Source organism: Nicotiana tomentosiformis, chromosome 10 (genome assembly GCF_000390325.3).
Source record: "Nicotiana tomentosiformis chromosome 10, ASM39032v3, whole genome shotgun sequence".
Classification (NCBI taxonomy): domain Eukaryota; kingdom Viridiplantae; phylum Streptophyta; class Magnoliopsida; order Solanales; family Solanaceae; genus Nicotiana; species Nicotiana tomentosiformis.
In genome coordinates, this window is record NC_090821.1 from 39,538,279 (window position 1) to 39,564,079 (window position 25,801).

The following is a 25,801-nucleotide window of genomic DNA, read 5'->3' on the forward strand; positions in this document are numbered from 1 at the left end:
GGGCTAAATCCTCGGCACGCTCCTGTTGGAGGTCCTCGAATTTTCCATGAATTTTGGTTGCCTCGACGGCAGTCGTTTCCCGGTCTTCCTCAGAGTCGTGACTGATGTTTACTATGTCAATTTTTGCATGCCGCATTCTGCGGTCCAGGTCGTCTAACCTTTGCACTAGGCTGGCTTTTAGATCAGGCAACGTATCCACGATGGGCCGTAATGCGTCAACCGTATGTTCTAAGATCGTGATGCGATCCCCGTAATTCACCATGGTCAGAAATGGTGATGATGATGGCAATGAGTTACCTCGTCCGATGTCGAGCCTAGGCTCTGATACCAACTGTTACGCGACACCTTCCTGAAGTTTCTTAGAAGGGCGACGTAAAACTAAGCAACCGATATCAGTGCGGTTGCTATGCGCCAACTGAGGTCCTCTCCGTACGCTAGACTAGATTGTTAGTGTCATACGGGAAAACCAATGTCGTGAGCAATTGAGCAGTGGAAAATGAGCAATTGATGATGAAAGCTGATGATTGTATTGATGATGATGGAAGCTATTACAAGATGCAATGCGGTGTCGGGGGGGAGAGACACCAGTATAGAGAATTGTTTGAATGTTTGAATGCTTTGGTCCCCCTTAAAAATGCTTAAAAAAAATAAACCAAAGTTACATGAGTTGACCTAAGAAAGCTGTAGAAGCACACTGAAAATGAATGAAGTAAAACTACTCTATAATTACAATGAAAATGACTTAGTCTTCCATGGAAGCAAGTCCGATGGACGCAAATTTGTCTTGAGTAGCAGGGTCTGCGCGCGCATTGCTGTGGGCGCGCGCGGCACTATTTGGATCTGCCAGCGGCTGGGCGCTGGTAGTTAGAATTGGATCTGCGTGTGGGGCACTGTCTGTGCTTGCGGCGCTTTTGGCAACATGATTGTCGGTGTGCGCGGCACTGATGGCATTCACCAGCCGCTGGGCGCTGGCACTGATTATCGGTGGGGCGACAGAGGCGCATGCGCGCTTGTCACTTGGCGCTGCCGAGACCACGGGGCCGACCGTGGCGCTAGGCGTTGGGAGGCTTGCCGGGACGCCACGGGGCGCGTCCAAGGGGTCATGGGTCGATGATGGAAAGCAGCCCATGACAGTTGCTACGTATGCAAAAAGTGGTGCGTAGCTACGCATAACAGCTTTCTGTAGCATGGCTTCAGGTCTTTAGTTGGCGTAGGTAGTTAGCGTAGCTAATTTCATAAGCTCTCAACATTTTCATCTTCCATGTCCTTAGCAGTGTAGCTATGAAAGAAGGGAGCGTATACGCACATCTTCACCTTTTCTTCCTTCATTCTTTTAACACTTTTAAGCTTCAATTCACAATTCTCATGCATGTTTTTTATGCTTTTATTTCCTCTAGGCACTTCCATTACTTCATATACCGAAACTCATCATTCAAAGCATAATTAATCAATTAATTCTGACAAATGGGGCGTAAAGCTATATCAAAACACTAGAAAAATTAGCTAAAAGCTAACTTATCAAGGGTCTTGTCCACTTTCAAGTTGAGAATAATTTTGGCAAAGTTCCTTACAATGATTAACACTAGTACTACTGAGCTGTTACATTGAACAATAAGCAACTTAAATTTTCAAAATTTCTTCATATACACTTGATGAGCTTAATGCAATGACTCGTTCATTTCTCTGCATCATCGGCTTTTCCATTTGATTCCCCTCCCCACATTTTTATCCTCTCTGCTGCAATAGAAGCCTGCAATTTACAAAAAGGAAAATCCAAAACTAACTGTGTTACAAAACTTGGATAGACAGTGAAGCCCAATATGTACTTGGGAATTAAGCCCAAGTAGTTGATGGAAATGTGATGGTAATGAGCCCAATAGATATGGCCGTTTTGTATATGACGCCTACATGTTATTTTATAAAGACCATGCTATAAATGTATCGTCATAAAGTTGTTGCAGCATAACAATGGTGATAATTGGTGGGTTTGGGTGCAACGCGATGATGGTTGGTGATCGTACAAATAGCAACAATTGAAATTTAATGTACATATGTTTGTTTCTCAATAGTATGGAAATATATTTTAATAGTTTTAGACAACTACACATTGAAATTAAAAGGATTTGGACAAGGAAATTGGGACATATTTCCCAGTCGTCTCTAAATCTTTTTTGTAAATCAAACTGGGACAATTTGTTTTTGGGTTTGGGCATGGAGGAGGGAATCGAGGCAATTGAATCACAAGGGAAGAATGGATGAATAAAGAATTTTCACACAACCAATTTATGTTATTTATCCTATTTTAATGCCTTATGATTAAAAAGAAAATTTTACCTTATTTATTAGATTAATCAACTTATTATGGATATTATATGTAACTACCTTTAGGTGATGTGTAACAATTATTTGATTTGTTCATTAACTCAGAAGGGATTAGTATTTTTCAAGTTACCTCTTTGTTCCAGTTGGTTTTGTAAACTATCCAAAATAAGGCGAAAGTTTGAATCAGAGTTCCGCTAACCATTCCATACCAAATACCCTGACATCATAAACAAAAAATGAAAATAATATGTTAAACGAAAGGACCACTCAAAACAAGAAAAAATAATTAAGTAGCTTTACAAAATGACATGTTACACTTACTTGGACACCCATATTGAGCTTATACCCTAATAGTAAACCCAGTGGAATACCAAACAAATAGTAACAAGCAATATTGACATAAGCAACCAAAGCTTGCCATCCTGCTCCAATTGCCACACCAGATAGAGCTGGCTGAATGTTGTTAACCACTATGCAGAATGCAAGTAATGGTGTTAGCTCATAGACAAGACGCTTGACTGATTCACTCTCCGCGAATAAGGTAGGATATTGCCTTCGAAAGACAAGTAAAAAGACCGATAGAAGAAGGCCAATCAAGAATGAGGATACTACCACCACCACCACTGAAAATTTAGCCGTTCTTGGATGAGCTGCCCCGAGTTCATTTGACACTCTCACGCTGAAAATTTTGCATCATCTTATTTTTCATGTAAGAATGTAGAAGAGAACTACTCTTGTCTTACTACTAATATAGTCATTTTGGATTTATGTCAAACCTTATAGCTGCATTGCATCCAATAGCTGCCATCACCGCCCATCCCAATATGTTCATACTGCAGTTCGACAACTCTTAATTTTTTAGACAAAGATGAACTGGAAGCTATTACATATACCCAAGAAAATGAAATAGAAGCTATTACATATACCTATAAAAATGAACTAGAAGCTATTACACGATAGTGCAATTTGCAATTGAAAGTAGAACCCCGCCCCACGTAAGGGGCAGCTTAATAAAATAGTTGAGATAAAGTCAAATTTTAACTAGAGACCGTAAACTTGGATATAAAATCCATATATAGTTTATTCTTATTTATATTGTATGAAGTCTATTGAAATTATGTGATTATAATGAAAAGAGACAAGTTAACATCAAATGTTTGAGAAGATTTATCTGTCTTCAATGATAAGCAAGTGATTACTTAAATAGACATTAAATAATATTACATGAGTAATTTTTGGGTTCCAAAAAAGCAAGGATTTTTTAGAGCTTTGGGGTTGGGCCGCCCTGCCCACAAAACAAAACTCTTTCCAAATTGAAGAAGTGAGAAAGAAAAGTCAAAAAGTTGCATCTCTTGTCCATATTACTACTCCCTCCCAATCTACGTAGCACACTAGTACTATTCAAATTTAAAGAGTTAAACTTCTTGATTTTGACCATTAATTTGTACATAAAATTTTTAATTTTTCAAAATAAAATTTATATTTTTGCAAATTACATAAAAAAACATTATAAGTCAAAATAATAAACAATTCTAAATATTCAAAAAGTATATGAAAAAATTACGATAAATTAAAATCATCGGACCCTTGAAATCAGAACATCGACAGATAAATTGGGATGAAGAGCGTACATATTAGAACTAATAATGATATGTTTGAAATATCAAATAAAGCAATTTGAAATATCAAATAAAAGCAATTTGAAATATAAGTTGCTATAAAGAGAAATAATGTTCCTTATAAAATATAACTCAAAGTAACAATATGGATCAAGAAAAAACAAGCTAAGAGATATAGAGAGAAAGAGAGGAGAGATTCTTATTTCTTCTTCAATTGTGTATATTTTCCTATCTATTACAAGGCCTTTATATAGGCATGAAAAGTGAAGAAAATATGTCATTGAATATGTCATTAAACATAGAAAATATGTCATTGAATATGTCATTAAACATTTGAGATGAATATCATGGAGGAAGAGTAGACATCCACCATAATTTGATATTTCTTATAACACTCCCCCTTGGATGTCCATAGATAATGTGCATCGTTAAAACCTTATTAGAGAAAAAAAAATCCTAGTGAAGGAAAAAGAGTACACATTTTTAGAAAGGAAAACCCAGTGGGACAAAACCTTATACGGAAAAAAGAGTACATCGCGTATTAACTCCCCCTGATGAGAGCATCAATTCACATCCTTGAGCCTTCGCATCCCAATCTTGTACTCTAGTTTCTTGAAGGTTGACGTCGGTAGAGATTTGGAGAACAAATCAGCCATATTATCACTTGAACGGATCTGTTGCATACTGATATCATCATTCTTTTGAAGATCATGTGTGAAAAATAACTTTGGTGAAATGTGCTTTGTTCTATCTCCTTTTATGAATCCTCCCGTCAATTGAGCTATGCATGCTGCATTGTCTTCATACAAATTTGTGGGTAGTTTATCACACTTCAAGCCACATTTGTCTCGAATAAGGTGTATAACAGACCTCAACTATACACATTCTCGACTTGCTTCATGAATAACAACTATCTCAGCATGATTAGATGAAGTAGCCACGATTAATTGCTTAGTCGATCGCCAAGATATTGCAGTGCCTTCACATGTAAACACATAGCCTGTTTGAGATCGAGCCTTGTGTGGGTCAGATAAATACCCAGTATCGGCATAACCAACAAGATCGGTACTGCAATCATTGCCATAAAATAAACTCATATCGGTAGTCCCTTTTAGATACCGCAATATGTGTTTGATTCCATTCCAATGTCTCCTTGTAGGAGAAGAGCTATATCTTGCTAAGACATTGACTGAAAAAGTTATGTCAGGCCTTGTACTGTTAGCAAGATACATTAGTGCACCAATTGCACTAAGATATGGTACTTCAGGACCAAGAAGTTCTTCATTCTTTTTTTGAGGTCGGAACGAGTCTTTATTCACATCAAGTGATCGAACAACCATCGAAGTACTTAATGAATATGCTCCATCCATGTAAAACCATTTTAATACCTTTTCTATGTAGGCTAATTGCTGAACAAAAATTTCGTTTGCCAAATGTTCAATTTGCAAACCAAGACATAATTTTGTCTTTCCGAAATCTTTCATCTCGAGTTCCTTCTTTAAATGATCAATTTCCTTTTGGAGTTCTATACGAGTTCCAATAAAGTTTATGTCATCAACATATATGGCAAGTACAACAAACTCCGATGTTTTCTTTATAAAAACACATGGACAAATGTCATCATTTATATAACCTTCCTTTAATAAATACTACTAAGGCAGTTATACCACATTCTTCCTGATTGCTTTAGACCATACAAAGATCTTTGCAATTTGATTGAAAACATTTCTCTGGACTTTGAATTATGTGCGTTAGGCATTTTAAATCCCTCGGGAATTTTCATGTATATCTCATTATCAAGTGAGCCGTAAAGGTAGGCTGTAACCACATCCATTAAATGCATATCAAGTTTTTCATGGACAACAAGACTAATGAGATAACGGAACGTTATAGCATCCATAACAGGAGAATACGTCTCTTCATAATCGACACCAGGACTTTGTGAAAATCCTTGTGCAACAAGGCGTGCCTTATATCTTTGTACCTCATTTTTCTCATTCCTTTTACGTACAAAGACCCATTTATAACCAACAAGTTTAACACCATTAGGTGTTTGGACTACAGACCAAAAAATTTCACGTTTCGCAAGTGAATTCAACTCAGATTGGATTGCTTCTTGCCATTTTGGCCAATCACGTCTTTGTCGACATTCTCCAACAGATTGAGGTTCAAGATCCTCATTATCTTGCATAATGCTACATACAACATTGTATGCAAAGACATAATCCACCACTATATTCAATCGATTCAAATTTGTCTCAATATCGATTGGATTTATTGATAGTTTCTTATTTTCTTGAGTCTCAGGCTCATCGATATCCTCATGAATCTCAGGATTGGTTAAATCATAGGTTTCTTTATGAGACTCTTTCATAGAGTCATCTTGATCATTTATTTTCCTTTTTCTAGGATTTCGATCCTTAGAACACAATGGTCTGCCACGCTTTAGGCGTGCTTTTGACTCATTAGCTATGACACTAAAAAATTGTCCAACAGGGACATCAATACGGATTGGAACATTCTCTGTAGTGATATGTAATTTCGTTATCCCTTTCAGATCCGTAAATGCATCTGGCATTTGATTTGCTATTTTCTGCAAATGGATAATCTTTTGCACCTCTTTTTTCACAAATAGAGGCACGTGGATCAAGATGAGACAATGATGGATTTTTCCACAAAATGTTCTATTTGATATTACCAATTTCTCCCCCTAATTTTAGGAAAAATGCCTCATCGAATCAACAATCTGCAAATCGAGCAGTGAACAAATCTTCCGTTAATGTTTCGAGGTAGCGAATAATGGAGGACGATTCAAACCTAACATATATTCCTAACTGTGATGACCCAAAATGTCATCTTTAAAGTTAATAATTAATTTTGTGTTCTAAGGCCTCGAAAAGAACTATTTATCATTACTCGACTTGGGGCGCAGTCTGTAAAATTTTCCGGAAAGTTTTTATGTGAAAAATGGATTAAAATGTGAATTAGAGCTTTAAAACTCAACTAAGTTGACTTTGGTCAACATTTTGAGCAAACGGACTCGGATCAGTATTTTGACAGTTTCGGTAGGTCCGTATCGTGATTTAGGACTTGGACTTATGCCTGGAATCAAATTCCGAGGTCCCTAGCCCGAGATATAAAATTTTGATGAAAAATTAATGGTTTTAAAAGCTTAAGTCAAATAGTGACCGGATGTCGAATTATGTGCAAACGAGTCCGAAATAGAATTTTGATGATTCCAACAGATCCGTATGGTGATTTTGGACTTAGGAACGTGATCGAAATTTTATTTGGAAGTCCGTAGTGAAATTAGGCTTGAAATGGCTAAAACAGGAATTTAAGTTTGGAAGTTTGACCGGGGAGTTGACTTTTTGATATCGGAGTTGGAATCCATTTCCAAAATTTTTCATAGCTCTGTTATGTCATTTATGACTTGTGTACAAAATTTGAGGTCAATCGGACTTGATTTGATAGGTTTCGATATCGAATGTAAAAGTTGAAAATTCTAAGTAACATTAAGCTTGAATTGGAGCATAATTCATGATTTTAGTGTCGTTTTATGTGATTTGAGGTTTCAAATAAGTTCGTATGATGTTTTAGGACTTGTTGGTATATTTGGTTGAGGTCCTGAGGGCCTCGGGTGAGTTTCGGATGGTTAACGGATCAAAAATTGGACTTAAAAAGCTGCTGCAATTTTTCTCTTCTGCTGGATATTCTGTGATGTGATCGAGCCCAAGATCGAGCCCAGATATCGAGCCCAGAGTCGACGGCCAGGGTCAAAGCCAGAGACGAGGCTCAGGATCGATGCCATGATCGAGGCCATGATTGAAGACCCAGGCTCGATGCCATGATCGAGGAAATGATCGAAGGTCCAGGCTTGATGCCAGGATCGAGGCCATGACCGAAGGACCAGGATCGATTCCATAATCGAGGCCATGACCGAGGTCCAGGCTCGAGCCTGTGATCGAAGACACGATCGAGGCCCAGTTCCGAAGGCTGCCTGGGCAGATTTATAAAAGAGGGCATTCGTCCCATTTGCTATTTTTAACAAACTAGAGCTTGAGCAGAGGCGATTTTTGATAGATTTTCAAGGAAAGACATTAGGGTAAGACTAACCTTCTTTGGGGACCCATCTTGATGCGATATGGCGGTGCTACAGGCACATATACAGCGCATCCAAAAATTCTTAGATGGGATATATTAGGTTCATGACCCAAAACTAATTGCAATGGGGTTCAATTAATTGCAGACGTTTAATCAAAGATTCTGCAAGGCCATTTTGAGTGTGAACATGAGCTACAGGATGTTCTACTTTTATCCCAATTGATAAGCAATAATCATTAAATGCCTGGATGAAAACTCAGCAGCATTATCAAGTCGAGTAGACTTAATTGGATTATCGGGAAACTATGTCCGTAATCGAATTATTTGTGCCATTAATTTTGCAAATGCCAGGTTGCGAGATGACAATAGGCACACATGAGACCATCTAGAAGATGCATCTATTAATACCATAAAACATCTAAACGACTTACTAGGTGGGTGAATAGGTCCACACATATCCTCTTGTATACATTCCAAAAACGCAGGGGACTCAATCCCAACCTTTGTTGTGATGGTCAAATAATCAACTTGCCTTGATAACAAGAAGTGCAAGAAAATTCATTATTTAAAAGAATCTTTAAATTCTTTAATGGATGCCCATTTGAGTTCTCTATAATTCGTCTCATCATAATTGATCCAGGATGTCCTAATCGATCATGCCAAAGTACAAAAGTATTGGAATTAGAAACCTTTTGGTTTACGATAGAATGCGCCTCAATTGCACTAATTCTTGCCCAATACAGGCCACAAGATAAAGATGGAAACTTCTCAATAACCCTTTTCTGGCCAGAGACATTCTTGGTAACGATGAGATATTCGAGATTATTCTCATCTATTGTCTCAATATGAAATCCATTTCGATGTATATCTTTAAAACTCAACAAGTTCCTCTTGGACTTGGAGGAGAACATTGCATTCTCTATGATAAGTATTGTTCCCTTAGGCAGAGTTATATTAGCTCTTCCAGAGCCTTCAATTAGATTACTACTACCAGAAATTGTAGTAACATCTGTCTTACACATACTTAAATGAGAGAAATATTTCTTTTCTTTGAATATTGTATATGTTGTACATGAATCAATTAAGCAAATATTTTTACAATTGAACTTTGATCCAAGTTTGCTTTGAAAGATATCCATATTTGCTTCCCGTGGTTTGACATACAAAAGAAGTATATGAATAAATATTAGTATTTTTAGAGAAAAAGAAAAAGAAATAAAGTTAAACCAATAATTCAATAGTGACCTTTTAATGTATTTTCTGGCAAATTCTAATTATTATACAAATAATTACGCAGCAAAAATAATATAATTATAAGTAAATTACACATATGACTAACACAACTACAACAAATTTATTTACATGTATAAGTTATTTATATTTTCCTACACATTGTGTGAAAAATAATTGATCCGTATAAGAAAAGAACATACTTAACTGCTTCTCTTTTCTGTATTCATAATATTTCATCCATGTACATGAAAACAATTGAGGGTGAAGTAACAAAAGTTGTTCTGGGGTGCTTGTAAACCTTTTCTTAAAGAGAATTAAAGTAACGTAAAGGAAAATCAAAAGCGTTAAAAGATCACTGAGACTAGGACACTAATTACATAGATATTACTCCTTGTTTGTGAAATTTATAAAATTTCGGAAATACATATATTTTAAGAACTATATAAGAAGTATTGTTAAGTGCAATAAAAATTACAAGATGTTTATTCATTAGATACTACGAATAGGAGAACATAAAAATCAAGCTGCTCAATCATCTTTAACCACAGATTCATCATTGATCGAGTGGTTTATTTTTTCATCAGGGTGCTCAAAAATATCTGCCACATCCAAGTGGATGATGTCAAATTCAATGTCAAAGACAAAATTAGCTTCAGGGCCTTTATTATTTATAGATGCTTGATAAAGCTCAACCAAATATTTTGGTATGCGACAAATATTTGCCCAATGCCCTTTTCCACCGCAGCGATAACATTCAGTTTCAGAATCATTTGCCTTTGGCCCTTTCCACTTTTGGTGGTTATTTTTCTTTGGGGGTGATTAACACGAGAAAAATTTCTTCCTTGGCCACGGCCACGACCACGAACAAGGCCACGGCCTTTTCCACGCTTAGAATAATGGGAATACACCTCATTCACTTCAGGCAATAGTGTAGATCCAGTGGGTCGATTTTCGTGATTTCTCATGAGCAAGTCATTGTTTCGTTCAGCCACAAGGAGAACAGAAATCAACTCAGTATACTTCTTGAAACCTTTCTCTCAGTACTACTGTTGCAAGACCATATTGGAGGCATGAAACGTTGTGAACGTTTTTTCAAGCATATCATAGTCAGTGATAGTATCTCCACAGAGTTTTAATTTAGAAGTAATTCTGAACATCGCAGAATTATATTCAGAAATAGACTTAAAGTTTTGGAGCCTCAGATGAGCCCAATCATATCGTGCTTGTGGAAGAGTGACCAACTTTAAATTGTCATATCTTTCCTTTAAGCCATTCCACTAAACAAGTGGATCTTTGACTGTGAGATATTCTATCTTCAACCCTTCATCAAGGTGATGGCGCAAGAAAATCAAGGCCTTAGCACAGCCTTGGGTAGATGCTTTATTTTTATCTTTAATGGCGTCTCCAAGACCCATTGCATCTAAATGGATTTCAGCATCCAACACCTATGTCATATAGTTCTTGCCCGAAATTTTAAGGGCAACGAATTTTCTTTTCATAATATCAGTCATAATTAAAAGAGGAGAAAAGTTATACCTTAGTCTTTTCAAAGAGCTTCTTGAGACGGTAGAATCTCATGCTAATAACGTGTTATAAAATATAACTCAAAGTAACAATATGTAACAAGAAAAAATAAGCTAAAAGATATAGAGAGAAAGAGAGGAGAGATTCTTATTTCTTCTTAAATTGTATATATTTTCCTATCTATTATAAGGCCTTTAAATAGGCATGAAAAGTGAAGAAAATATGTCATTGAATATGTCATTAAACATAGAAAATATGTCATTGAATATGTCATTAAGCATTTGAGATGAATATCATGGAGGAAGAGTAGACATCCATCATAATTTAATATTTCTTATAATATTCCAGATATTTTTGAAAAATTAATAGTGTGCCAAAAAGTAAGAGAATGAAACATAGTGGGAGTGAGACAAAAGTAAGAGAGTGAAACATAATGAAAAGGACAAGTAATTGTATGCACCTAATTTTTGACTATATTTGAATAGTTCATCACTTTTTAGTATGTAAATATATTTTAAGTTTAGTCTACATATTTTATCACTTATTTTATCTTTTATATGTTTTATTTAAGAAAATTAAAAACCAACAAAAGAATCACATTTTTAGAGTATTAATTTTGTTTAATTTACAAAAGAAAGAAAATTCACAAAAAATATATTTTTCTTTTAATAAGTAAGCGAGCAACTCTACTTCTTGCAATTTTGTCCTTTCCTAAAAAAAATTATTTACGTTAACTCACACGCACCCACTTTGCACTAGAATCTTTATTTAATACCTCACCTACACTATGTCAATTCCATAAAAGGACTCCACTCATTCCATCTTTCACAAGCACCTTACAAGAACACATTTTCGTACCAATTTTTATCCACATCACCTCAGCTAACAAACTTTGATTCCCCAAGAATATTCTCTCACAAAAATTCCCAGCTAGCTTGCTCTCCAAGATCACTCGTCCTTATCTATCTAGAGAGCACATGCTAATTGGTAGGAAATGCAATCTCTCTCACGTGATCTCACAAAAACACACTGATTTTCTTGGGCTTTAAACACGCACATGTACCCAGATATAACCTCACTCAGTCACAGAATAGAGGAACCTTAAGAGAAGTCCTAGAATTGAGCGTCGTAGAGCAAAATTTGATCTCCATCTTCACGCTTTCTTCGTCAAAAACCCACACCATAACATACCAGTCCCTTGACGACCGGAAGCAGCCATGAAACAATCCTGAAACTCACCAAAACCAAAACAACTCCTTGAAGCCTCCATCAAAAGTTGACGAGTTGTCCGTTTGCCGAGAGGTTCTGTTCGAGTTTTCTCCGGCGCGGTCGTGGTCGTTTGGTTAAGTTTAGTTGCCAATTCATCTTAACTATCGTGTACGTGGGTGGAGTTTTACTTTTAAATTAATAAAAAGCTTTGATCCTTAAGGTGCAATCCCTTTCTTTCCTTATTGTTTCAATTCCTTGGTTAACTTCATGCTTTTTAAATATATGAACACTGGCCCTTATATTGTTGATTTAAGTGTTTTGAGCAAATTGATTATTTTGAATGTTTAATGTTTCTTTGCTTAATATTGCCTCACCGATTCTCTTGATAAGGAATTTTCACATGAGGTCACATTAAGTGTTATGCATATGCTTGTACATTAAGTCAAAGCGTTTTCTTCGAGCTTGGGTTTAGATATCCATTGTTGGATTTTCTGTATTTCATTATTATGTTAAAAGTTGATTGGGTGATATTTTTGGGACCGTCAAGTTGATTTTAAGAAAAAGAATTTGGGCCTGTAAAGTTTTAATTTGAGATAATATGCCTAATGGTTGATTTTTGTTTGATCCAATCCGATAAGAGTAACAATGTTGTCAACTTATTAAGAATGTGTTGAACTCATATGTCATTTCCTCCACAACTCCATATCCATAATTCATGACCTCACAATAATCTCAAAGTAGAAAAAATAATCCATGAATATATTAGTATGCTTTTAGGCACGCTCTTAATTAATTAAATTATCGTGATTATGTATACGTTCGCGTGACATAATTACGACTTCCAAACTTAAAACCAAGGTATGTGTTCGCGCAACTTTGGACGAAACAGTCTTAATATTAATTAGGTATTATTAATGGTGTACACGTACGCGAGACATAATTTTTAGCGCACTAAATAAAACGGAATTACACACACGTAATTCGTTTCAAGATAAATCCATAACGACATAATTAAAAGCGGTAAAAAAGTAAAACACACGTAGGTTCTAAAAATACGTAATTATTAATTAAGCCAGGTATGATTAAAGCAACTGTGCTACAATCACGTAATTCGGGAGTGGCTCACACCTTCTTCCGGGTTAATAGAATTCCTTACCCGGTCTTCTATATTTGCAGACCACAAATAAAGTCAATTTCTTCGATTTGGGATTTAAAATGAACCGGTGACTTGGGACACCATAACAATTATCCCAAGTGGCGACTCTAATTAAATAATTAATTCCATTTCGAATATGTCACTTTAATTGGAAAAACTTCCCTATCCCTCGAAAAAAGGGGATGTGACAACTCTGGCGACTCTTTTGTGGAAAAGAACCCAGAATCTTTGGTTCAGGGTTCAGAATTCGAGTTTGTAATGTGATCTATACTTGGCTTTCTTGATTATTGATATTATTGTGTTTGTGGGCCTAATGTGCTAATTGTCGCTCATTTACCGCTTTGATATTATTTGAATTGTATAAACTATCTTTTTACGCCTCCCTTCTGAGTCTTCTGAAACTATGGTGCATACGTACGCGTGACCCACTTTTCTGTTAGAGGTCATACCAAATAGAACGAGGCTGGATCAGCAACTAGGCCGGGTAGACTTTCGTGCTCCCGGTACATTGCCCCCACCTCGGCTCGAGCTGTCCGCATGGGTAAGCCAGGTCTAAAACACTTCCCCAGGATTTAAACCTAGAATAACATAGCCTCATGACGGATCCCGAGTAGGAACGTTTGTTTGCTTCACGTGCATTTGACTTTAGGGACTCAACACAGGGGTTGGGTCCTTCTAGGACAGGTGTACCCAAAATAAAAGACCATCCTGATGCATCCTACGTGCTATTTTTGCATTTGATTGTTTCGGCTTGCATGTTGATCGGCTACTAGAATAGGGGAAGAAAATCAAGAAAAACCAAGAGTGAGGTAGGAAAGAGAAGATTCACCCGGTTCTGAAAAACCTAGCTATTTGAAAAATCCTGAAACTCTCCGAAATTTTGAAGAAAAAAAATTCATTTCAAAATGAGTCAAAACTCATGTTTTCCCTGTTATGTCAAAATTGACCGAACTACGCGGGTCTAATTCTCAACGGATGTGTGATATGTAGGCAAACCTTATCGGTTCCAGCCCCAATTTTCAAAAAATTCAAAAATATTTTCTCTTTCCTTAATTTCCTCTTTAGAATTCTTTCCTTATAAATTCCAAAAAAAAAAAAAATTAAATCCAAAAGTATTTTCCTTCTTTTCCGAAGACTTTCATTCAAAAAATAAAAGAAAAAGAATTTCAAATCAAAATCCAAAATATTTTCTTTTTTCTTTAAAAAAAATTCAAAATTCCATAAAAAGAAAAAAAAACTCAAAAAAATAATATTTAAAAGTCTTTATAAAAAAATAAAAAGAAAGAAAAATGGGTCAGTCAATTCTCGTTCTTTCCGAACTATGCAAGATCTGATTCATGCGGCGTCATGATACATAGGCAATTCCCATAGATTCGATCATTGCCATCAATTAAACTGAGTGAAAAAAAGAGAAGAAAGAAAAAGAAAGAAAATAGTGACAAAAATAACAAAGAAAACAAAGAGCGAAAAAAAAAACAAGAGTGAAAAATCCAAAAAGGTGAACTCTGTGTCCAGTTTGACAAAGAAAATCGCATAAAGTTTCCGTGAATATGCTGTCAAATGGCGCGAGCAAGCCTCCAGGGTAAAGCCTCCAATGGACAAAACAGAAATGGTTACGGTCTTCCTACAGGCCTAAGAGGCAGACTACTTCCACAACATGATATCCGCTATGGGTAATCCGTTCGTCGGGGCTATCAAAATTGGGGAGATGATAAAAACTGGTTTAAAAATGGGCCGAATCTTGAGTCATGCTGCCTTTAAGGCCGCATCACAGGCTTTTATGAATGGTTCGGGGGTTTTGATGAACAAAAACGGGAGAGAAGAGGGAGTCATGATGGCTTCGAGCTCGAGGAGGGCCCGCATGTCATTCAGCCAATCATATATGCTTCTTAAGGTCCCATAACACTATTATCTCCATCAAGATGCTCCTTATGTCATGGAACCACCTCCCTATGCGGTGATGAACGCGCAACCTCACACGCAGCCACAACATTATACACAAAACTGAGCTCCACCACCTAGAAATGTCCGTCCCTACCAAGTTCCATATAATTCCCAACCAAATGTTCCCCAATACAATCCTCGCTCAAGAGAGCCCCTCAGAAGGAGTCAGTTCACCCATATTGGTGAATCATATTCAAGTTTGTTTCAAAAGCTAATCGGGCTAGATCTGCTGCAGCTAGTGGCCTCGAACCGGCCAAACCCCAAGTCCCCCTCGCACCAAGGTAATGCTAGATGTGAACACCACTCTAGAGTAGTGGGACAGGATACAGAGGACTGTTGGACCCTCAAAAGGGCAGTTGAAGAATTGATGATCTAGCATTGAAAGCCACAATAGCCATTGTCGCGGAAGAAGAGAAACCTAAAAACGGGTGCCAAACCTGAAAACGTTCTCTGTCATATGGGAGTCTCGGTAGCCGGTCTTGCTATCTTTTCTGCATCCGAATTATTTCAGGGTGTAATCCAGATGTTTTACTTCACTGCTTTGCTTTCTGATGTAAACCCTTCTATCTTTAAAAATTAAAAAAAATAAATCAAATGAAATTAATATTTCATTGTCCAGGAATGTTTCTTTTCTTAATCTTGTCACCTTTTCAGTTATGTTAATGCAGATTTTAATAACATGACATACTTACAGACTTCATGCCCAGATCCTAAAACGCTGTCAAACCTCGAAATAATGAATCAAGAAACAGCATGTGTTGAAGATAAGGCTTATAAGAAAATAAACAAAGATTTGGAACAGTAGGCCTAAGCCAAATCCGAATGAAATTGGAAGAAGTTAGAATTCCCTCTCTTCGGATCATTGTTGAAGCCGAGATTGAGAATGAAGAATGGGTCAAGACCCGGTTAGAATAATTAACTTTGATGGATGAAAAGCGATTGGTCGCAGTTTGTCACGGGCAGTTGTAGCAACAAAGAATGGCCAGTGCCTACAACAAGAAAGTGCGGCCCAGGAAATTTGAAGTGGGGCAACTCGTTCTGAGACGTATCCTCCCACATCATGAAGAAGCTACAGGAAAATATGCTCCAAATTGATGCAGTCAAAAGGTACTATGTTTGACCCTTTATGCAGCTTTAATATAACTCTCTCTAATTGGGATGACGAAGGCTTTCATTCTCGCTACCCAAACACCATTAACCCTTTTTGCCAACCCTTTGAGCCGGTTACCTTTCTTTTATTACCCTCTTTTGAACCTGAAGGTGTTATTGAAAAACAAAAGAGAGAGAAGAAGAAAAAAACAAGAAAAAAAAAAGGAAAAACAAGAAAGAAAGAAAAAAAAAGGAGAAAGAGAAAAGAAAAAAACAAAAAAACAAACAAACAAACAAAAATCAAAAAACAAGTTCATATTAATTTAACTACGTTTGACTTGATTCCGAAAGAATACGTAGGCAGCCTCTCTCTGGGGTTCAGTCACACCAAAATAACAATCCGCATTCCCCCAAAAGTTGAAACTGGGACAAAGATTACAATGGTTCGACGATGGTTTCGCCTGAAAGGTTCCAAAGTTGTAATTCAATCCAAATTCTTTTTACCCAAATCTTTTTCAAGTCCTTCCGATCAATCGACGAGAGTATTCAAGAATTGGAGGATACAGTTCCTTGGATCTGATACAACCAAATGAGTGAAATAAAATGAGAGAGTCTTGTTGGTGAAAACTCTCACGGGCACCGTAAGGCAATGGTAAGTAGAGAAATTAAAAATGAGAGAGTCTTGCTAGTGAATACTCGCAAAGAGCACTATAAGGCGATAGTGAGAAGAGAAATGAGAGAGGTCAGTTGGTGAAAACCCGCAAAGGGCACTACTGATCGAAAAGAGGATCCTCACAACCATTGATATTGACACAGTCGTGGGCAAGGTTTCTCGGTTCCAAGGCAAAGCTGGGATGAGTTTCTGAGAGTCAGACGGTTTACACAGATCAGGCATCCAGTCCAAAAGGTATGTCATATTCATTGAAGTCCGCATGTACTCCAGATAAGTCTTTCTTTCCGTTCCCCGAAAAAGACATCTCTTGTTTAAATTTATTATCCATTTCATTGTTTGTTTTTTGTTGAATCCCTTTCGGTCTAATCTTGTTCCAAAAAACTAAAAGAAGGGATGGCAAGAGTGATTTACAGGGCTCTCGTTTGATACAAACTAATATGCAAAAAAGGCACCCAGCCTCGGCAGGGGCATCAAGTCGACCCCGACTGGCCATGGCGGCTGATGCTTCGAAATCAAAGACTCTTAGGAGGAAATCAAAATTGAAAGTGCCTACAAGGAAAAAAAATGAAGTTGAAAATGTTAAGTCCAAAGTGGTTAATTGTCTTGGCAAAGTTTGAAGAGCCAAAGGTTCCCCAAAGCTTTGAAGTTAAAATTAGAAGAAAGAAGTCAAAGGCCTACAAAGGTAAAATAAAGTTGAAAAAGGTTAAGTCCCAAGTGACCAACCATCATGTAAAAGTTTGAAATTCAAAAGCTCTCTGGGGCCAGAAATGCAACTGGTATTCAGGAAACAACTAGTGGCAGGTTGAAATCATCATCAAAAGAAGATGGGCCAAGATCAAGTGGCTGAAACACTTAAGGCCGCAAAACCAACACCCATTTCAAACTAACAATTGTTCTTTGTTTGAAAAAAAAGGTGCAATCGAAAAGCAACCTTACAAGAAGTAGGTGCAACCAAAAAGAAATCACACGGAGACTAAAATAGCTCGGCAGCAGCAACAACTCCGAAAGAGAAGTCTTCTCCAAATTCCTTCCCACATTTTACTTACTCTCTTAATATATATATATATATATATATATATATATATATATATATATATATATATATATATATATATATATATATATATAATTAAAAAAAGTTCAAAATCATGGTAGCATAGGGTCTCCACTCCCTAGCTGCATTTTCCAACATAGAGTCTCCACTCCCTAGTTGATTTTATTTTAGACATATAGGGAGCACCAATCCCTAGATGTGTTTCTAACTTAGGGTACACCAATCCTTAGTTAAGACATCATTTAGACAATCAGGGTACACCACTCCCAAAAACAAAATCACATTTTTCCCAGGGTACATTAGTCCCGACCTTTTATTGTTTTCAATAAATGAAGTAGTATAGAGCTTTGTTACAAATAACTCACGAAATTTTCCTAGTGAAAATTGGGGCAGAAAAATTTCGTTCGTTTGTTTTGTTTTGGTGTCTGAGCAGGTTTTACCTTGAGGCATAGGGTTCGAGATGACCAAAAAAAGAAGTCTCAATCCAGAATAAAAGAAAAAAAAAGAGAAGAAGTGAATCCAAAATGCAGAAGCAGATAAAAAGATGTGAAGTGCACAAGACATGACTGAAGCAATGCATTTCCAGTTTTGATCGGAAGAAGTCATAGAAGAATAAACTAACACCTGCAACTAGCAAGCATCAAGGTTGAGTCTGCGTGAAGAACCAGTCAAGACTCAAGATCAAGTTTCAGAAGACTTATAGATAGGAATCTTATCACTCAAAACTGATAGGCTTGTTTAATTTCTTTTGATTTTGATTTTGATGTAGTGATAGGACCACAGACCGGAGGCTCAACAGAACCTCACTCGACTCTGCAACTCACCATTCCATTACTCCCCTTGAACTACACGTGACCTGATTCCCTTATAACCCGGTATATATAGGCTGTCCAAAACAGGACTCGGTTGCACCCTTTTCTTTATTTATTTTCCCTTTTTGAATAAAGATTTGGTCAAAAATTAGTCACATGGCTCACCTTGTCTTTGCCTGAAAACTCTTCATGGTTCCAAGCAAAGAGGGACAGTTGCGAGCACCTAATTTTTGACTATATTTGAATAGTTCATCACTTTTTAGTATGTAAATATATTTTAAGTTTAGACTACATATTTTAGCACTTATTTTATCTTTTATAGGTTTTGTTTAAGAAAATTAAAAACCAATAAAAGATTCGCATTTTTAGAGTATTAATTTTGTTCTAATTTACAAAAGAAAGAAAATTCACAAAAAAAATATTTTTCTTTTAATAAGTAAGCGAGCAACTCTACTTCTTGCAATTTTATCTTTTCCTGAAAAAGAAATTATTTACGTTAACTCACACGCACCCACTTTGCACTAGAATTTTTATTTAATACCTCACCTGCACTATGCCAATTCCATAAAAGGACTCCACTCATTCCATCTTTCACAAGCACCTTACAAGCATACATTTTCGTACCAATTTTTATCCACATCACCTCAGCTAACAAACTTTGATTCCCCAAGAATATTCACTCACAAAAATTCCCAGCTAGCTTGCTCTCCAAGATCACTCGTCCTTATCTATCTAGAGAGCACATGCTAATTGGCAGGAAATGCAATCTCTCTCACGTGATCTCAATAACACACTGATTTTCTTAGGCTTCAAACATGCACATGTACCCATATATAACCTCACTCAGTCACAGAATAGAGGAACCCTAAGAGCATTCCTAGAATTGAGCGCCGTAAAGCAAAATTGGATCTCCCTCTTCACGCTTTCTTCGTCAAAAACCCACACCATATCACACCAGTCCCTTGACAACCGAAAGCAGCCATGAAACCATCATGAAACTCACCGAAACAACTCCTTGAAGCCTCCATCAAAAGTCGACGAGCTGTCTGTTTGCAATTCCGAGAGATTCTGTTCGAGTTTTCTCCGGCGCGATCATGGTCGTTTGGTTGAGTTTAGTTGCCGATTCATCTTAACTATTATGTACGTGGCTAGAGTTTTACTTTTAAATTAATAAAAATTTTCGATCCTTAAGGTGCAATCCCTTTCTTTCCTTGCTGTTTCAATTCCTTGGTTAACTTCATGCTTTTTAAATATATGAACGATGGCCCTTATGTTATTGATTTAAGTGTTTTGAATTGATTATTTTGAATGTTTAATGTTTCTTTGCTTAATATTGCCTCACTGATTCTCTTGATAAGAAATTTTCACATGAGGTCACGGTAATTGTTATGCATATGCTTGTACATTAAGTCAAAGCGTCTTCTTCGAGCTTGGGTTTAGATATCCATTGTTGGATTTTCTTGTATTTCATTATTATGTTAAAAGTTGATTGGGTGATATTTTTGGGGCCGTCAAGTTGATTTTAAGAAAACGAATTTGGGCCTGTGAAGTTTTAATTTGACATGATATGCCTAATGGTTGATTTTTGTTTGATCTAATCCAATAAGAGTAACAATGTTGTCAACTTATTAAGAATGTGTTGAACTCATATGCCATTTCCTCCACAACTCCATATCCATAATTCATGACCTCACAATACTCTCAAAGTAGGAAAAATAATCCATGAATATGTTAGTATGCTTTTAGGCACGCTCTTAATTAATCAAATTATCGTGATTATGTATACGTTCGCGTGACATAATTATGACTTCCAAACTTAAAATCAAGGTATGCGTTCGCGTAATTTTGGACAAAACAGTCTTAATATTAATTAAGTGCTATTAATGGTGTACACGTACGTGTGATATGATTTTTAGCGCACTAAATAAAACGGAATCACACACACGTGGTTCATTTCAAGATAATCCATAACCATAATTAAAAGCGGTAAAAAAGTAAAACACACGTAGGTTCTAAAAATACATAATTATTAATTAAGCTAGGTATGATTAAAGCGACCGTGCTAAAACCACGGAATTCGGGAGTGCCTCACACCTTCTCCCGGGTTAACATAATTCCTTATCCGGTCTTCTGTGTTCGCGGACCATAAATAGTGTCAATTTCCTCAATTTGGGATTTAAAATGAACCGGTGACTTGGGACACCATAACAATTATCCCAAGTGGCGACTCTAGTTAAATAAATAATCTCATTTCGAATAATGTCACTCTAATTGGAAAAACTCCCCTATCTCTCAGAAAAAGGAGGTGTAATAGTAATAATATTTGCTTCTAGAGACTTAGAGGGTGTTCTAAGCTTATAAGCCAGTCAAATTGGCTTATAAGCACGTTTTGGCTTCTCTACGCGTTTGGTAAACATCCAAAGTGCTTATAAGTCAAGTGCTTATAAGTTAAAATCAGTCATAAGCCATAAGTTATTCGCCCCCAACTTATGACTTTTCAGCTTACAAAACACTTTTAGTTTGACCAAAACTTTTACTAGTTTATTCTCAATAATATTTTTTAATTTACAAAATATTTTTTCCAAAATAATTTTTTTAATTTTCTCTTCATTCCATATTCGTTGTTTATCATTTTCTCTACAAAGAAACTTTTTAATTCATAATTTTTTATAAAATATTTAAGGGTATTTTAGTCTTTTTAACAAGAGAACAACTTATCAACATTTTTCTACCAAACATATCAACTGATTATTATCAGTTTCAGCACGTCTATCCAAACACGTAAATGTTTACTTAAAAAATCAGTTTCAGTACTTAAAAAAATACTTTTCAGCACTTCAAGCTTATCAGCTATTTACAATCAGCTATTCCAAACGGGCTCTTACTAATCCCAAATTACAAAGGTATTAAAATGTCAATAGTCTATTCTTGGATTGAAAATAAATCATTGATATCATCTCATGAAACACGCCTAAAGTTAGCTTTCTCTCCGCTAATCTTGGCGGAATCATTCCCTTCCATTATTTCACTAGGGTGTTCCAGAAGGGAGGCCCTTTCCAAATAATGATAGTTTTTTCTTATACTACTAGTTGATTTAAGTTTGTCCAATTATCGTTCCAGAAGTATAATACTTGTAATAATGCAAGCAATGGAGCAATAATCTCTGAATATATATTGGCATTTTAACTTCATCCAAGTGGCTCTAACAAGATAAGATTGGCAACGGTGGATTCCACTTCTTCTCTCTGCCGTGTCAAAGTTTATTTTTATATCTAAACATTAGCAGTATAACGCAGACTCTGTTGAAAATGACATAAATTATATATATTATTAATTCTTTGCTAAAACAGTATTATCTTGGCAAACCCTTAAATTACTCCCACTAGTAGTGTATGAGCTTTACAAGATTTTTGTCTCTAATTACTTTCCACCAACTCCAAAGGAAAGGATAAGTGAGGGACCGTCGACTCAAACTATTCTTAGTCAAGCCACCCCATCTATAAGTTTTTATAGTCTAATATACACAGCAACCAAAGTAGAACAATATAAACAACAATAGAAAAGGCAAATAAATATATGACGACAAATTAGATAAGTATTGTAGATTATAAAGAGTTTAAAGGGTCCGAAATACGGCCAGACAATAAGCATCAAGAGAGCAATTCGACACTTACCAAATGGACAGGGCATCAACAGCGACTTCTGCGTTCTTTAAATAACCAGCGAAGAGGACCAACGCCATAAAGTACCAAGTTTCCAGGCTGAATATTAATTAGAAGCCAAAAATCAGACCAAGAAAAACATAGTGATCAGAAACAAGAGGACCACAAATTTAAAAGGTAAAACTATCTTTCCATTAAATTAAGCTCCCTTAGCTGAAAACTTAGACCAAAAGCTTAATAGGTAACTACTGTATGTTTCGAATATGATCAGCTCTTAGTATATTTTGTAACGTGTTGATGGTGACCTTTTGGCGTACCTTGTGTTTGGAGGCTGATTTATATACGTGTCAACTATATATGGATGGTAACCTTCTCTTTCAGAAGGGTATTTCATGTAAAGTTAGCTTAGTTTCGGTAGACTATTTAGCATAAGAAAACTTAAACATGCAGTAGAATTTTCTTTAAGAAACTTGCAGTTGGTTCAAGGCCATATATTTATAGATGCAATTTCGGAGAAATGGTTTTCTTGAAGAAAAATTAATTTAAATAGCAGTTTACCTAACTAGCTAAACTAAAAATAGCAGGCTTTAATTTCTTTAAGTAAATGACTATACTATGAGGTCATCTTACTAGTAACTAAAGGTAACTAGCCATAATTATTGAGACATGTTAAAATTAAATAAATTTTCTTTTATTGGGTGGATGAATAAAAGAAAATCCTATTCCAAATATAATAAAACCGAAAATTAGGCACCACTAAAAGTTGTTCGCAATAAAAACAAAGAAACCTGACCATAGCATGACAGCTGACGCAAGAGATAATCTAACAAAGCCCCATAGATTATGGAAAGCCTTCCATGAGAAACCTGACCAAGCTTGTCCGCAAGTCCCACTAAATATATATAGCAGCTGCGCCACCACTATGAACCACCACGATGAGTTCAGCACCACCGCGGCGCCGACGAGCCCCCACCCAAGTTTTAGCATAAATAACCAGCTGAAAAAAGTATGCAATACCAACGCTATTGCTGCAATCCACGCCATGACCATAATTTTGCTCTGTGACTGTATAGTAGATTTTCGGATCACAGGCATAAATATATGTGTGAAAAAATACTAAAATTTTAAATAAATATTAAATTTTGAACTCATAATTTTAAAAGTATAATAAGTTCAATAACAAGAACTTAAAAATTAAACCATCAAATTGAATCCCCACTCCACACATACCTGCAAGAACTTGGCGATTGGAAAATTCATGGCATATGCATAAAGTTGAGGAATCATATATAAAGCCATTTTCCCTGCTTCCCGTGATATGTCCTCTGTTTGTCCAATTAATCTCAGAAATGGTGCCGCGAAAATGTAAAGTAACATTAGAATTACTGCTGTTGTATTGAGAATAACCCATGATCTTTGCATGTATACTCCTAGCATATCAATTTGTCCTGCTCCAAATGCTTGTCCGCATAGTGTTTCTAACGCACTTCCCATTCCCAACTGTCCAAACAAAAGAAAAAAAAATGACCATCAATTCAAAATTCAAACAAATTAAGATCAAAACATTTATAATTAAATCAAGAACATGGTTGTATATTCCTTTCCGGTTGGGGGTTCTGAAGGAAAATATTGCTGCCATTAAATTCTAAATAAATGTTGCTCTAGTACGTGCAATGTTTAGCTCTATAATTGTGAAGAAAAGAAATTATGAGTCCAACTCAATGGTAAAAGTTAATTCATAGAGTAACGATTAGCCCGAAATCATATTTTCTCGTCCCCTCAACCAATGTCGAACACTTAACACTTGCATGCTTAGGATTGAACATTTGGTGCGGGGAGTATATATAACGCAACTCAATATTGAGTGAACTAAGAATGCGAATAGGTCTCTGATATCATGTCAAGAAAAAGGTCATCATGCCGAACTGAATAATGAAAATTAGCTCAATAATGAGATAAGAATTACATCTAATAGCTAACAACTCATTCCCTCAATTGACATTGACACTTGTCAAGTAAGACACTGAGAGATCTTTAGAGATAAGCTTTATAGTCAAGTTTTCCCCTCTCAGGTAATAACTCAGAGATGTAAAAACAAATTGCAGTACACGAGGTCTCATAGTCATTGTTGCCCTGTTTGTAAACCATGTGAAGAAAAAAAAAGAGAGCAGAGAACAAGTCCCTAGAATAAACTTTTTTTTTACCATGACACCAAAAGAGAAACCGGCGATGACCGAGTTTTCAACAGAAACGGCAGCAAGCTCAAGAGTCCCGACATGTCCAGCAAAAGTTTGAGTGACAGCACCAAGAGAGTATTGACAAAGGGAAGTAAATATTGCTGGACCCGCAAGGTACCATAATTTCTTAGATTCAACAGAAAACTCTCTGAAGAAATCTCGGAATCCAGTAATCGGGGGAATATCATCGGAATCAGCAACAAAGGAAGAAGCAAAAGAAGTATGTGATAATCTGATAAGATAATTATCACTAGCTTGGTCGGTGATTTGAGGGTCTTTAGGCGAAAGAAGGGGTTGCTTAGAGGAGCCCTCCATTGGAGGACAAAAGAGAATTCGGTGCTTCGGACTCGTGGAGGTTGATGTATGGGGATACTTATAAGGTTCAAAAGATGAGTAATTGCATGAAAATTTATATATGATGTTCCACCTGTTAGGTATCAAATTTCTCCATAATAAATTATTGTACAATATATCTTGGGTTTATTTGTTTCCACTCTTTCTCTTGCCTTTTATTTTTCCTTTTCCTTTTTAAAAATATTAACAAAACGGTTTTAATTCATATACACAATATATAAAATGTTAGACTATCAACATATTTTATTGTTATGTTAGTAGGTACATCTTATTTTCCGGATTATTATTGAACGATTTAGTAATTCAATAGTGTAAAACTTATTTCATTGTATATTATAACTAAACGTTAAATTCACATCCTGAAATTATTATTCACGAATGAATTGGGAAAGATATACCTAATTGAACTACGAAAATAAAATTGCAACACCATCTCTTTATTAGTTTGGTCTAAATTATTTGTGTCATTAGTCCTCATTTTTTATACTCCCTACTAAAAGCAACCTTGCGCTAAGAAGGATTTCAAATTTAATGAATAATAATCACTCCTAATTGTTAAAGAACTTTAAACACTTTCGATTCTCATTTTTCTGCGTTGTAATACTTTTGTGTTCTAGTTTTAATGTATTAAAAGGCAAATAAATGTGTTTAATATGAAGCGACCCTATAACGACTTCGACCGGTCGTTTTGAGCATTTGCATTCTGTTTATCCATTTGAAGTCTTGAGTAGCTTCATATGATGTATTATGATTTGTGTGAATCGTCGGTTTTGGTTTCAGGTTATTCAGAATTGATTTGGAAGAATAAT

The 25,801-nt window shown here is 36.1% G+C and overlaps 1 protein-coding gene across 1 annotated transcript; it reads right to left on the minus strand.

Moving 5' to 3' along the window:
- Positions 1–1,478: 1,478 nt before the first annotated feature.
- On the minus strand, positions 1,479–25,017 carry LOC104120997 (protein DETOXIFICATION 29-like). The gene is made up of 8 exons (XM_070187593.1): positions 24,606–25,017; positions 23,632–23,901; positions 23,195–23,466; positions 22,414–22,500; positions 3,099–3,155; positions 2,644–3,001; positions 2,453–2,539; positions 1,479–1,750 (listed from the first exon to the last, which is right to left on the minus strand). The coding sequence occupies exons 1-8, from the start codon at positions 24,951–24,953 to the stop codon at positions 1,676–1,678; spliced, it is 1,554 nt and encodes a 517-aa protein (XP_070043694.1). The 5' UTR covers positions 24,954–25,017; the 3' UTR covers positions 1,479–1,675.
- Positions 25,018–25,801: the final 784 nt, after the last annotated feature.